The sequence below is a fragment of the Bidens hawaiensis genome, unplaced genomic scaffold, assembly GCF_021521415.1.
Source record: "Bidens hawaiensis isolate Kalapana, Puna unplaced genomic scaffold, B.hawaiensis_p1.1 tig00014524_1, whole genome shotgun sequence".
In the NCBI taxonomy this organism is placed as follows: Eukaryota; Viridiplantae; Streptophyta; class Magnoliopsida; order Asterales; family Asteraceae; genus Bidens; species Bidens hawaiensis.
The window spans coordinates 487,149-500,219 of record NW_027492266.1 but is presented as its reverse complement, the minus strand read 5'-3'; the positions used below and the strand labels follow the sequence as shown (position 1 = coordinate 500,219).

General features: G+C 35.1%; 1 protein-coding gene and 1 pseudogene across 1 annotated transcript; both read right to left on the bottom strand.

Annotated features, from left to right (window-relative positions):
- Positions 1-404: 404 nt before the first annotated feature.
- On the bottom strand, positions 405-1,418 carry LOC143546973 (uncharacterized protein At2g29880-like; annotated as a pseudogene).
- Positions 1,419-11,356: 9,938 nt separating this feature from the next.
- Positions 11,357-12,674, bottom strand: LOC143546971 (protein FAR1-RELATED SEQUENCE 5-like). The gene is made up of 3 exons (XM_077038508.1): positions 12,663-12,674; positions 11,594-12,251; positions 11,357-11,502 (listed from the first exon to the last, which is right to left on the bottom strand). Exons 1-3 carry the CDS (start codon positions 12,672-12,674, stop codon positions 11,357-11,359), a joined length of 816 nt encoding a protein of 271 aa, XP_076894623.1.
- Positions 12,675-13,071: the final 397 nt, after the last annotated feature.

Sequence of the window (13,071 nt, the reverse complement as noted above, 5' to 3'; positions counted from 1 at the left end):
AATGGAATAGATGATGGAATGTAATGGACATAGGAATGAAATGAATCATTACCATTCTGTTGTCCTGTTTGGTTACGCTATGAGAATGAATGAGTTATTAATTTTGTGTTGTTTGGTACATAGGAAACAACAAAGGAATGGAATAATTTTCATTAAATTTGACAAAAATAACCTTGCTTCTAAATAAAGAAATTTTTTTAACTTTTATAACATTATCCATTTAAAATTTATAATACCCTTTAGTATAAAAAAAACACTTTTAACTAATACAATTTTATAATCATTCAAAATTTCTCAACAAAATTAAAATCATTCACCAAATGGTTTCCATCCATTAAAAAAACGTAATCAAAAATATGCCAAGCTAAGAAAAATAAAAACAATCTAAAAGTACTGATATCATGTCAAGCAGTATCTTCAAGCATGTCCCTTACCCATTCAAGTTTGCGTTCTTCATCAACCTTAAAAAAGATAACCATCAACTCCTCATTCTGTGTGAGCCTACATACAACCTTGTTATACTGGCGAGTAGTCAAACCCACAAATTTGTTCATCTCTGCCCAAAGTTTGTTAAATAGTTCCTCTCTATTGCTTTATGTTCCAAAAACTCTATTGAATGTATCTGTAGCCCCCTAATCTTCGAACCAATTATTTCCACCGACTCTTTCAAACTGTTCATTAAAGGATCCCAAATGTTGCGCCTTTTTCTCTTACGCTGTACACTTGATTCTTCTCCAGATGCAACATATGAAGGATTGTTTGGCGGCTGGTCAACACATATATCATCTAAGCCATCCCCAGTTGCATTTTGTTCTTCTATATTTATGTCAGATATAATATCAACAGCAGTTTGCGCATCTCTACCAGTTGCTCGATCCTTTCCAAATACAACACACAAGTCCTAGTAGTGAGGAAATTTCTTTCTTCTCCATTTTGATGCATTTTTATGCACCTAACAGCACACATCATCATGATTAGAGACTCAGAGTTAAGAAAATATATAAATAATAATGTAAAAGAAAATACTACATAAAACAACAAACATATTCACACATTACCTTTATATAAGCTTGCCAAACAGGTTGGGGAGTGTCGAGCATGTCGTTATTGTAAACCCAACCAAAACCACTTGTATTATTCCATGCCAGCATATCATGAACGGTAGACCAATCACTCTTCATTGTCTTTATACGCGATTCTATATGTGGCTTTGCTTTTATGCCAGCTCCAAGTAGTAAGTTTGCAAGTTGTAGCTCCACTACATTATAGAATCCAGGTTTAAACCCGTTATCGGATTTGTAATTGGATCCTGCATTAAGCACATCAAGCATGGCTGCAACAAGCTTTTCATCTTCATTTTCATTTCATTTTCTTTTATTTTTTCCTGGATCCCTTTCAGAAAAAAGTTGTAATTCCATACCGTCACATCAAAAATTAATGTTGTATAAATAAACAAAAAAAAAACATTTCAATGTTGTGTAAATAACAACATAAGATGACAAACACACAAAAACATCAAATTTATTATAAGAAAACCTCCATATAACAAACAGTACCAAAATAACATAACTAAAAACACACTAATCTAGAGAATCATTGATGTCTAGATGTATTAAACATAGATATTGCAAAATTTTTCTTGAAGTTTGTCCATTCATTCGAGGTCCCAATTGTTGTAATATGTTCCACATGTGAGCCAAGATCTTCGTCATCCGCGTCATTATTTCTGTCAATAAATTCATCATCATCAAGAGGATCATATGCCATTTCTCTTCGAATAAAGTTATGCATAAGACAACATGCAAGTATAATTTTATTTTGTGTTCTGATTGGATAGAAAGAGGGACTTCTAAGTATAGCCCATCTTTTCTTCAAAACGCCAAAACATCGTTCTATAATGTATCTTGCTGCTGAGTGCTTCGTGTTGAAATACTCTTCAGGCTTTTCCGGTTTTCATCCATTTAGCCAAGTATTCAGATGATATCTTTGACCTCGGAATGGTGCAAGGAATCCCTTTCCATTGGTGTACCTGGCATCAACAAGATAGTAGTTATTTTTAGGAACTTGCTATCCGTTCTCTTGGATCATAGCACTACGAAGTATTCTGCAATCAGCAGCAGACCCTTCCCAGCATGGTAGTATATAAATGAACTGCATGTCAGGGGTGCAAGTAGCAAGTACATTAGTTGATTTATCTCCTTTTCGATTACGATATCTTGGCTTGTCTTCCGCTGGTACTTGTACACTTATATGTGTCACGTCTATTGCTCTTAAACATCCCTTGAATCATTTCCATCTTTCATCTGTTGAAGTTTCTAATATTGGCTCCAGCTTCTTAAAAAATTCACTTTCAAATCGTATAACATTTAACACATTGTTGAAATGTTTACTAAAAGTCTCTCCATATGCGCGAAACTGAAACTTCGCCACTCGATTCTTCACATGGTGTGCCAAAACGTATAGGAAAATTGCAACTTGTTCATCTACTTGGAGATACTTAGACGCCTTCAACATTCCATCCCTCTCCAACATATTACAAAGTGTCACGAAAGTTGCCCTATTCATTCTTAGTTGATGAATACATATGCTATTTTCATACACCAAGCTATGCATATATTCTTTTCTCTCAGGGTAGAACATCTTGTAGCGATTTCTAGTTGGACATATATCCAAACGAATATTAATAACTGTTTGAACAGCTTGAATATACCAACAAACCATGTCTAGTATAAGCCACAACTCACATAATGCAACCAGTTTCTTTTTTGTTTTTTTGTCTTTTCAGTTTAAGTCTAGACACAGCTGCAGTAGTATTAAACAAAACCAACATGTGAAGAGTGATATACAGGTAACAGACATAGTTGTGTGCAAGTGCAACTAAAAAACCTTATAACAACTAAAAAAGTGACTAGGCTAAATAATAGTCCAAGATCCAGCAGCAAGCATAAACATGCAGATTAAATGTGATTCAGGTTATTGAAACAGAAATGATAGTCCAGGTTCCAACAACAAGCATAAACATACTGATACATTCTAAGGCTGAGGGGTGTGGAGCGCGAGAGGGGGCGCGTGAGCCCATCCGCTCGCGCCCCGGGGCGCGAGCACCACACCACCGAGGCGCGAGAGGGGCGCGAGCACGGCTTTCAAGGCAGGCGCAAGAGGCCTCGCGGCTGGGAATAGCGTGAAGAGAGCTTGGGAATGTTAAATATAGCCGTTGGGCTCATAATTGTTCTTCTTTTCTTCTCCTCCTGCTACACACAGCTTTCAAAACCAGCTTTTCTTTTGCTTTACAGGATACATGTTTTTATATATTAGTTGTTACATTAATATTCCTACATCAATACGTACATATTGTACCTGCATATATATAATATATACATACACAAAAAGACAAAGCCTAAGAGATTAAACACAAGCCAAGACAAGTTTACACACAGTCCAGTGTGTAATTGTGTGTATTCTTTAATAATACGTTTAAGCACAGTCCAGTTTTTTTAATAATACGTTTTTTGAATACATTTATAAAAAAATAAAAAAAAATCCGCTAGCGCCCCCTGCTCGCGCCCCTCCACACCAGGGCCAGGGGCGCGAGCGGGGGCTCCAACACCCATCTTATCAAGTTTCTCTCTCTGCCACACATCACAATATTATTGGCTGGAGCCCCCACTGGCGCCCCCCACACCCCTCAGCCTAAGTATGCAGATGACCGAAACCCATATTTATGTTATGACAATACGAAATAACATAGTCAAACATCTCAGTTGACCCACCTACCCACTTCTTGGGTCTCTGTATATGGCAGATGCTATATGCAGGCACAAAAATAGAATGTAATCTTCATAAAATCTTAGTCACTCTTAATGATTATAAATGACTTTTGAAAACATATTGGATAGGCTTGTTCACGAGCCAAGCCGAGCCTGAGCCAAGGCCAGCTCGAGCTCGATATTCAATTGAGCTGAAAATAGGAGCTCAAGCTCGGCTCGGTTTTAAATCGAGCTAGCTCGGCTCGATTTGGATCGACTTTACCAGTAATAACTAATAATAACAATTGGTGATTGATAGCAACAACTGAGCGTATTGGTGACATAATGGTCGGTGGTGGAAAAGGCAGATAAGTAGAGCTGCGTGCGACGGTCGATCATCGGAATAAGCAGAGCGGCGTGCGGCGGCCGAACATCGGAATAAGCTGAGCGGCTGCGGTGTTCGTGAGTGAGATATTGAGAAGTGAGATTAGGGTTGAAAAAATGTGACGATGAATAGGTGATAGGGGTTGTGGGCTTGTGGGTGGGTATTTGTATATTGTATTGGCCTGAGAGAGGTAGCCCATATGTTAAATAATTGGGCTAGATAATTATATGCATGTTGTATATTATATATAATAAATTAAAATAAAATAGTTCGAGCCTATCGAGCGAGCTCGAGTCGAGCCGGGGATAGCTCAGGCTCGGCTCGGCTCGATTACAATCGAGCCGATTTCGAGCGAGCTTTTTTCGAGTGAATTTCGAGCGAGCTTTGAGCCGCGAGCTTTTTGAACAGCCCTAATATTGGATATGTAGTAGAAAATGCATGTTGAGTATTCGTAATACTTTGTTTTATGAATGTAGTTATTTATTTGATTTATACAAGTAACACAATCAAGAATGTAAGTATCAGCAAATAAATATATAAATCATAAAATTTACATAGCAGATTTAAATAAAAAGATATCATTAAAGTATTGTTGGTTCAAATTATACAACTATTAAATGAGTAAATAAGTGGTTTGTGGTCTGTTTGATACCGTGACACTCATATGCCGAGTCGAACCCAACATGACATTGTTCGTGTTCGTTCATTAAAATTTTAGCAGACTAACAGATGTGTCACAAGTAAAGAAATCATAGTCCAAGTTCCAACTCCCAACAACAATCATAAACATACCGAGTGAATTCATGAATAGGTGACTAAATCAAACATCAAAACAAATATTATATTCAATGAAATTAGCATTTTGTTTAATATACCAACTTGAATTAATAGCAAAGAAAAAATTGTTGATCACATATAATATCCAACAGCGACATTCAACATAGAACTATGCAAATAAAATTATAACAATAAAATAATCAAATAAATTAGCTACAGTATCATTCCTATTTGTTCTAGAATTTAAACTCAATATAAATCATAATAAATATCAGGAAATAGAAAAATTGATAAATAATTCATAAAATTATATGAATTGAATGAAATCAAATTTAAATTACTAACCTCTGGATTCAAGTAGGCGAGTTAGGGTTTCTGGAGTCAAAGTTCAACTATGCAACTATGAGTAATTGATCAGCAATATATAAAATAGTTCTATTCGTAATCAATTCCATGTTTAAAGGATCTGAATCACTGAAAGAGGAATAATCGTTGTGTAATTTTGGAGGGAGAACCAATTTTGGGGGGGAAATCAAGGATGAGATGGAGAAAATTTTTGAATGGCATGGGAGGGCAAAATAGAGAAACCACCATGATAAATGGGACTGAATGAAAATAAAAGGAGGGGGTTGAGAGGAATGAAATTGATATGTTTAGAAGGAATGGGATTCCATTTGGTAATAGATGATTTCTTTCATTTCTTCAACCAAACATACTAATCTTTATTATCTTTGAATGAATCATTTCATTCCATCCTCCATTACCCCTTACCAAACACTACATTAGTAATTGAATTCCTTGTCATCTTAATACGTATTTGATGAAGCAATTAAACAATATGTATCAAGATTCAAAGCATGGACATCTTTGTTATCAATATTTCACTTGATAATTCTTCAAGCTTTCTATTTGTTAATGAATGAACAGATTCTTCCACACTATATTAATTTTAGGTTTATGCAGTTCTCTATTGAGTGAATACGATGGTGCCAACGGAAATCAAACCTTAGCGTGGAATTCTTTATTAGCTACTGTAATCGATTTTCCGAGTTTATAACTACGGATGAAGCATATTATAACAACAAACACTCCACTAATATATATATATATATATATATATATATATATATATATATATATATATATATATAATTGTTGATATCTTTCAAACAAATATGAAACAAGCACAACTAAAAGCTCGTGTGACACCCGGTAATTCTCGTTAATCGGCATGAGCATTTGTAAAGTTTGTACAATTGTCGGAATTTGATTTTTCAAATTGAGGGGCTTTGTAGTAATTTTAAAAAGTCCATTTAACTAACTTTGGGAGCAAGGGATTGTATAAGCCAAAGTTGAGGGGCTGATTATGTAAAACCCTCAAAATGAATTAACCTTGGTCGCCCATTCTCTTTTTGCGATCAGACAAAAAAAGGCCCCCCCCCTTCAATTTTCTTCTTCTTCATCAAATTCAAGGCCTTAGTCAACTAATCCCAGGTTAGTACTATGGTTTAGAATGTCTTTTTCATTCCTAATTCGCTGTATATACTTGTTAATTAATCAAGTTCTTCGTTTAGGTCAACTTCTGTCACACCCCGACTAGCATAATGCGGAAGCGTAAAATGGGAATGTAACAGACACATCTGGTATAAACACATTGTTTATAAAGAAACATTACAAACTAATTTACATTATATTACATCTCTTCGTTCTATCATTGTTTTACAGTCTAGGTGGTACAAACAAAACTAGTTCGTTAACTAAACGTTCTTACTACTAACATCCTTGCCTCTATTCATATAGCATCAACCGCACACATTGGGCAAATAACAGATCACCAAATCATTCCAATTTAGGTACACCTGAAAAGCAGTTTAAAACGGGTCAACTACTAGAGTTGGTGACTTTCACGAGTTTCAAGAAATCAGTAATGAGTATTCACAAGTCAGCACTTGTAATCATGAAATAAGTATGTATGTATGTATGTAAATGATGTATGTGATGTAATTATGCTAAGCTACAGTGAAGTCTGGACTGTTCGTGCTGCGTGCCTCCATTTCCCACGCTCAATCAACCACTGTGTCCCATTTCCGCCCACATCATGCCCCGGTAGCTATGTCTAACACTACATAGCTGGTTCGTAAAAATATGGACATGTGCAAACGGGATAATGTCTCAGCAACCGTGCTGGCCCCGCCTGGGTTTGTCAAACCAATAGTACTATTCACAAGCCACCGGCTCGAAGTTAATCACTGTGATCGTGGGGACTTTCGTGTGTTAGCACTTAGATAATTCACATCATCACATGTTTCAGATAAGTATATAGATATAAGCAAACATGCTTTTCACCCCAAAAGTTCGTAAAACATTTTAAAAGTGGGGTCATGAAACTCACGGTTTAGTAGATATTCAGTACTGTATCAGCTCGTGGTTTGTTCGGTCCGCTATCAGTAGTTCCTATAATCAATATTATAATAATATTAATATTTTAATATTATTAAAATCTCAATACTAAATTGGGCTGTATAACTAATCTGGGTGTAGCTGGAACGCCCAGAAAGTGGCAATAGGCTTAGGTTGTGATGTTGTTCAATGTCTAATACTTAAAACTGAATTTGGCTCAGATTCCCGTTTTCCCAGCTGGGCCAAGTTGTTCGTTTACGCGTTCAGAAAACAGTTATAGGAAAATAAGCTTGGGTAAATGTATTGGTTAACAAAATGATTAAGTTATAAAGAAAGATCACATACTGGGGTCCCGGATTAGCCACGGGGCCCGTTTCCGTTTATTCAGTTTGATTTAAGAAGAAACGCGCACAATCCATCCGGATTGTCCAGGTTTTTCATAGAAAAGTTCGTTTTTACTTCATTAGTTCAAAAATATGATTTTTGATCACTCTTGGTGTTTTGATATTTTCGCAGGTTCGTTAGTCGCGAACTTGCCGGTTTTTTATAAAAACTGAATTTGTTTAATATTCACATTAGCATAATTAATTAACCGTTAATCATTAAATTATGAAAATTTAACCACTTATTAATTAAAATATGTATATTTTTATAAAAATATTTCTGGAATTTATTTATTGATTTATTAATTTATAAAAATTCATTTTATCAGCCATATTTCGCCTGAAAATCGTCCGTTTACCCCAAACAATTTCCAAAAATTCCACAAAAATTCTCGAATACTCAAATCATGTCCCAAATCAACCTGTATCAATTCCAGAATGTAAAAAGCTCGTGCGATATTCTTTTCGGTCCAAATTCAAACGAACGCAAATAAACAAAAAACCTTTAAACTTCTCCAAATGATCCCAACATTCATATGTGATCAAAATACATCAAATCTGAGTTCCCAGAAAATTTTCATAATTTTTGAAGTATTTTAGCTATTTTTCCCAAATAAACGTCCCAATTCGGTAATAAATTCGCCAAATATTCTCGGATGGTCGAAAAATTACCAAATTTGAATAGGGACTCATTGACATGGTCCCTGATGTCCCTGAAAAATATCAAGTCCTAACAATATGTACATCACAACCTTAACCTAAATAGCCCGTAAGCGAGTGTTTCGGTATTACCTTAGCGGGTTTGGCTCGTTTCCGACTTTTTAATCAAGTTTTCAGGTTCTTGTGCTTCTAAGAAAGCTAGGTATAAGTCCTATATCACAAACCAAGCAATTTTTCATTAACATAACAGCCCTTAACTTAGGGTTTCGGCTAGTGCACAAAAACGAACTTTTGAACCGTAAAAACGCCGTTTCAACCCTTTAATCCGTGTTTATGGCCAAAAAACTATCAAAACAGGTTCCTTACCATGTTTATGATCAAAACATGTTTATGGACCATTTTTAGGATTTTTACACGGTTAGGAATGATTTTTAGTAACCAAGACATGTTTTTATGGTATTAAACGAGTTTAAACAAGTATAAAAGCTACTTATTTGAGCTCCTTACCTTAGGGTTTGAAGGTTTTCTGGAAAATCAGGTTTAGAGCTGCTTGGACCTCAATTTTTATCAACTAAAATGAATAAACAAGCTTCCAAAATAAGTTTTATAAAAGAATGGGGGTGGGGGTGGGCTGCGGCCGGGATTCCTTATGGGCCCCCTTTTGGCTGTTTTGGCCCAATATTCTGATTTCTCAAGCCCAAATATGAAAAGCCCGGTCCAAATTTAGTTCGGGTTCGGTTTTTGGCGCGAAAAACTTATCGGGTGCGTTAAACAGCACGAAAACAAGTGTTTTTCGGCTAGTTTTGTGTAAAATTATAAAAACATACTATATGTTTGTAAAAATCAAAAATATTTTCAAGGATCGCTTAAAACATTTCAAATAAGTGTTTGGTAAGTCTTTTTCGGCTTAACGGATGATACAATGCTTGGTTTGTAACTATCTTTCGCGTTTAAATCTATAGCGGGTAGTTAAACGAGCATATTTTCGTTTAACTTGTTTGCTATCAAAATAAGGCTATATTTCTAATATTTTAGCTTGTATAGATCGTATATCACTTATAGATGGCCCCCCGAGATATCTGGGTCATAACCCGACCCGTTCGATTAATCGTTCGTTTGTTACGCAAAAGGCGTTTATTTGCTTAATCGGTAAATACGTACTAAGGTGTACCCTGTTTTGGCTCAAATGTCACAAAACCGAAGGCTGTCCAATTGAGCTATTTTCGGAGTTGAAAAATTAAGGCATGTAAATTACATCATACTAAAATATCATGACCATTGGAATTGTTTTGTTTGGTCAAATGTCATTAGTTTGAAAACTAGGGTTTATCGCGTGTGTAACTGTTGGAATTTGCATGTTGTATGAGAGAATGGCCAATCCAATCAGTCCATGTAGTATTATATTGATATAATGGAAGAGAAAAGTGATTTTTGTTAAAATGGGGCTGAATTGGTTGTGATTACTCGATAGGGCCGTTAGAGCGTGAATTCTCGTTTAATCTTTAATTCGTGTGTTGTACAAGGGAATTTGCAGACCCAATAAGCTCGTGTAGTATTATAGGGTTGTATTGGCTGTAAGAACATTAAATCTTATCAACCCGAGGCTGATTTTGTTAGTGATTACTTAAACAATTGGTTAACACATGAATTCGGCACAATTAACTTGAAGGGGGTGTAGTTTGGGACCCTTTGTCCCCGATTTTAATTAAGGAGAAGTTTTTGTCTGTTAAAGGCTTCAGGGGGGCTGACGTAAATGAATTTAAGTGTGGGGGAGGCTTCGGGTCGATCCAATCATGTTAGAACGTCTTGTAGAGAGAGCGAGTAAATGCGGCCTAGTTAGTGATTGTCGTGTGCTATAACTTGGAAGCATTTTGATTTTGAGTGATTACATAGCGATTCTCTAGCTTTTTGGTAATTGTGTGATTCATATCAAGTGAGTTTCATGATGCCCCTTTTTAAATACTTTTATGTTTTGGGCTAGCATGCACATCTTATTACATTATTACCCGTTTAAACAGTTTGGATGATGTTACATAGACTTTACTATATTTGCATATTATATATATATATATATACATACATACATATATATATGGGGAAAGTGAATTTGAGGCGGTTATGTATCTAACCTTAGATGTGAAACCCCAAAACTACGTAGTTTTGATAAATAATAACAATTAAACCTAATTAATTTTTAACCAAATAATAACAATTAAAACCTAATTAATTCAGACTTCTCTATGTTCATACATAAGTTCGGCGGCATAATTTCTTCATGGATTCACAGGTAACCATTAATTCTTACATTATTTTAGTCCATCGAACAAAACTATGCTCATGAGATCAGATGAAGTAAACAACTAAAACTGCTTTGGTGTCATATATTGCATTATTCGAAGACGCAAAAAAAAAAAATCTTTCAACTAGTAACATCTAGGGAGTAAATTCGATACCGGTACCAATCGGTACCGATTTGATACCGTTTTTACCGAATCGGTACTAAAGTTTTGAGTTTCAAGATCGATACGGTACGGTACCGGTATTTCCCAAATTTTACCTTCAATACCGGTACCAATATTTTGTGTTTTTTGGGATCGGTATTTTTGGTACCGGTGCGGTACCGAGCTCGTCTCTAGTAACATCTGGGTAGTAAAGTGAAATTAACTTGATATTATATTTTGTTTTGCATTTAGGATATACAAACAGTGGATTTGGAACCTCAACTAGAGGAGGATGCTACTGAAAAAGATTAACTGTCGGTTCAGATGTTGGAATAGAGGAAAATAATGATGTAAATGTTGGAATTGATAAAAACGACGACAATAATATGAAGGGAATGGTTTTCGATAATCCTGATGAGGCATTTGAGTTCTACAACGTTTATGCCTTTTTACATGGATTTGGAATACGTAAACATACAACCTATAAAAATAAGACAAGTGAGCCTTATCGAAAGAAACATGTATGCAACAAAGAGGGTTTTAAAGATTTGAAGTCTAAAAGCTCTAGTGATGATTAACCCCGACAAATGAAGCAAACGACATCTTAAATTTGTTGGTCATGTACGCGACATCAAAGACAAGAACGTCCCCAAATTTTACATACGAGTCTCTTGATCTCCCATCAGCCCAAAAAAATATTTCTTGGAGACCTGTCATCAAATAAATCGACAACAAAATAAAGGTTTTGATCTTCTAGCAATTTTTCTTGGAAATGCTTAATGAGCCCATAAAACTCCTTACCTCTGTATTGTTTTCGTTCCTCAGCCAAGATATCAGCACATTGTTTTGATGTAACATCATTTTCAATTGGACTTTTCACGGTATTTATAACCTTCTTAATTTGACAAGGTTTCAACCCGTTTTGACTAAGTTCCGACATTAGAGATTTGCAAGCCATTGATCGGTGAAACTTTCCATGGGAACGATATTTTATTACTTTGGTTGGATTAATAATTAGCTCATGATTGTGTACGTCGTTAAGCAAATCCACTATCCATGTTCCATCTTTACCTTTTGAAATCAGAATAAATGCCTCACATCTGTTCCTTAAATCCCTACGACATTTCTTAGCATCCCCACTAGAGCTTTTAGACTTCAAATCTTTAAAACCCTCTTTGTTGCATACATATTTCTTTCGATAAGGCTCACTTGTTGTCTTATTTTTATAGGTTGTATGTTTACGTATTCCAAATCCATGTAAAAAGGCATAACTGTTGTAGAACTCATATGACTCATCAGGATTATCGAAAACCATTCCCTTCATATTATTGTCGTCGTTTTTATCAATTCCAACATTCACATCATTATTTTCCTCTATTCCAACATCTGAACCGACAGTTAAATCTTTTTCAGTAGCATCCTCCTCTAGTTGAGGTTCCAAATCTACTCTTTGTATATCCTAAATTCAAAACAAAATATAATATCAAGTTAATTTCACTTTACTACCCAGATGTTACTAGAGACGAGCTCGGTACCGCACCGGTACCAAAAATACCGATCCCAAAAAACACAAAATATTGGTACCGGTATTGAAGGTAAAATTTTGGAAATACCGGTACCGGTACCGTACCGTACCGATCCTGAAACTCAAAACTTTGGTACCGATTCGGTAAAAACGGTACCAAATTGGTACCGATCGGTACCGGTATCGAATTTCCTCCCTAGATGTTACTAGTTGAAAGATTTTTTTTTTTGTGCCTTCGAATAATGCAATATATGACACCAAAGCAGTTTTAGTTGTTTACTTCATCTGATCTCATGAGCATAGTTTTGTTTGATGGACTAAAATAATGCAAGAATTAATGGTTACCTGTGAATCCATGAAGAAATTATGCCGCCGAACTTACGTATAGAAGTCTGAATTAATTAAGTTTTAATTGTTATTATTTGTTAAAAATTAATTAGGTTTAATTGTTATTATTTATCAAAACTACGTAGTTTTGGGGTTTCACATCTAAGGTTAGATACATAACAGCCCCATATTCACTTTCCCCTATATATATATATATATATAGGATTGGTATCATATGAGAACCATATTGAAATTGTGAACTTTAAGAACTATTTTGTACCACAAAAAAACTTTTTTTTAAGAAAAATAAAAAAAATTATGAAACAAAAAAAAATCAAGGAAATAAAAAAAATTAAAAAACCAAAAAATTTTATCTTTCATTCTGATTTCATAAAAAAATAAAAAAAATATATCAATTTAGCAAAAT

What these genes read in the sequence shown, in the direction of transcription:
- LOC143546971 (XM_077038508.1), bottom strand. An exon ending in GGAACGAAAACAATACAGAG is followed by an intron (nt 11,503 to 11,593) that starts GTAAGGAGTTTT and finishes ATTTGATGACAG; the next exon opens with GTCTCCAAGAAATATTTTTT.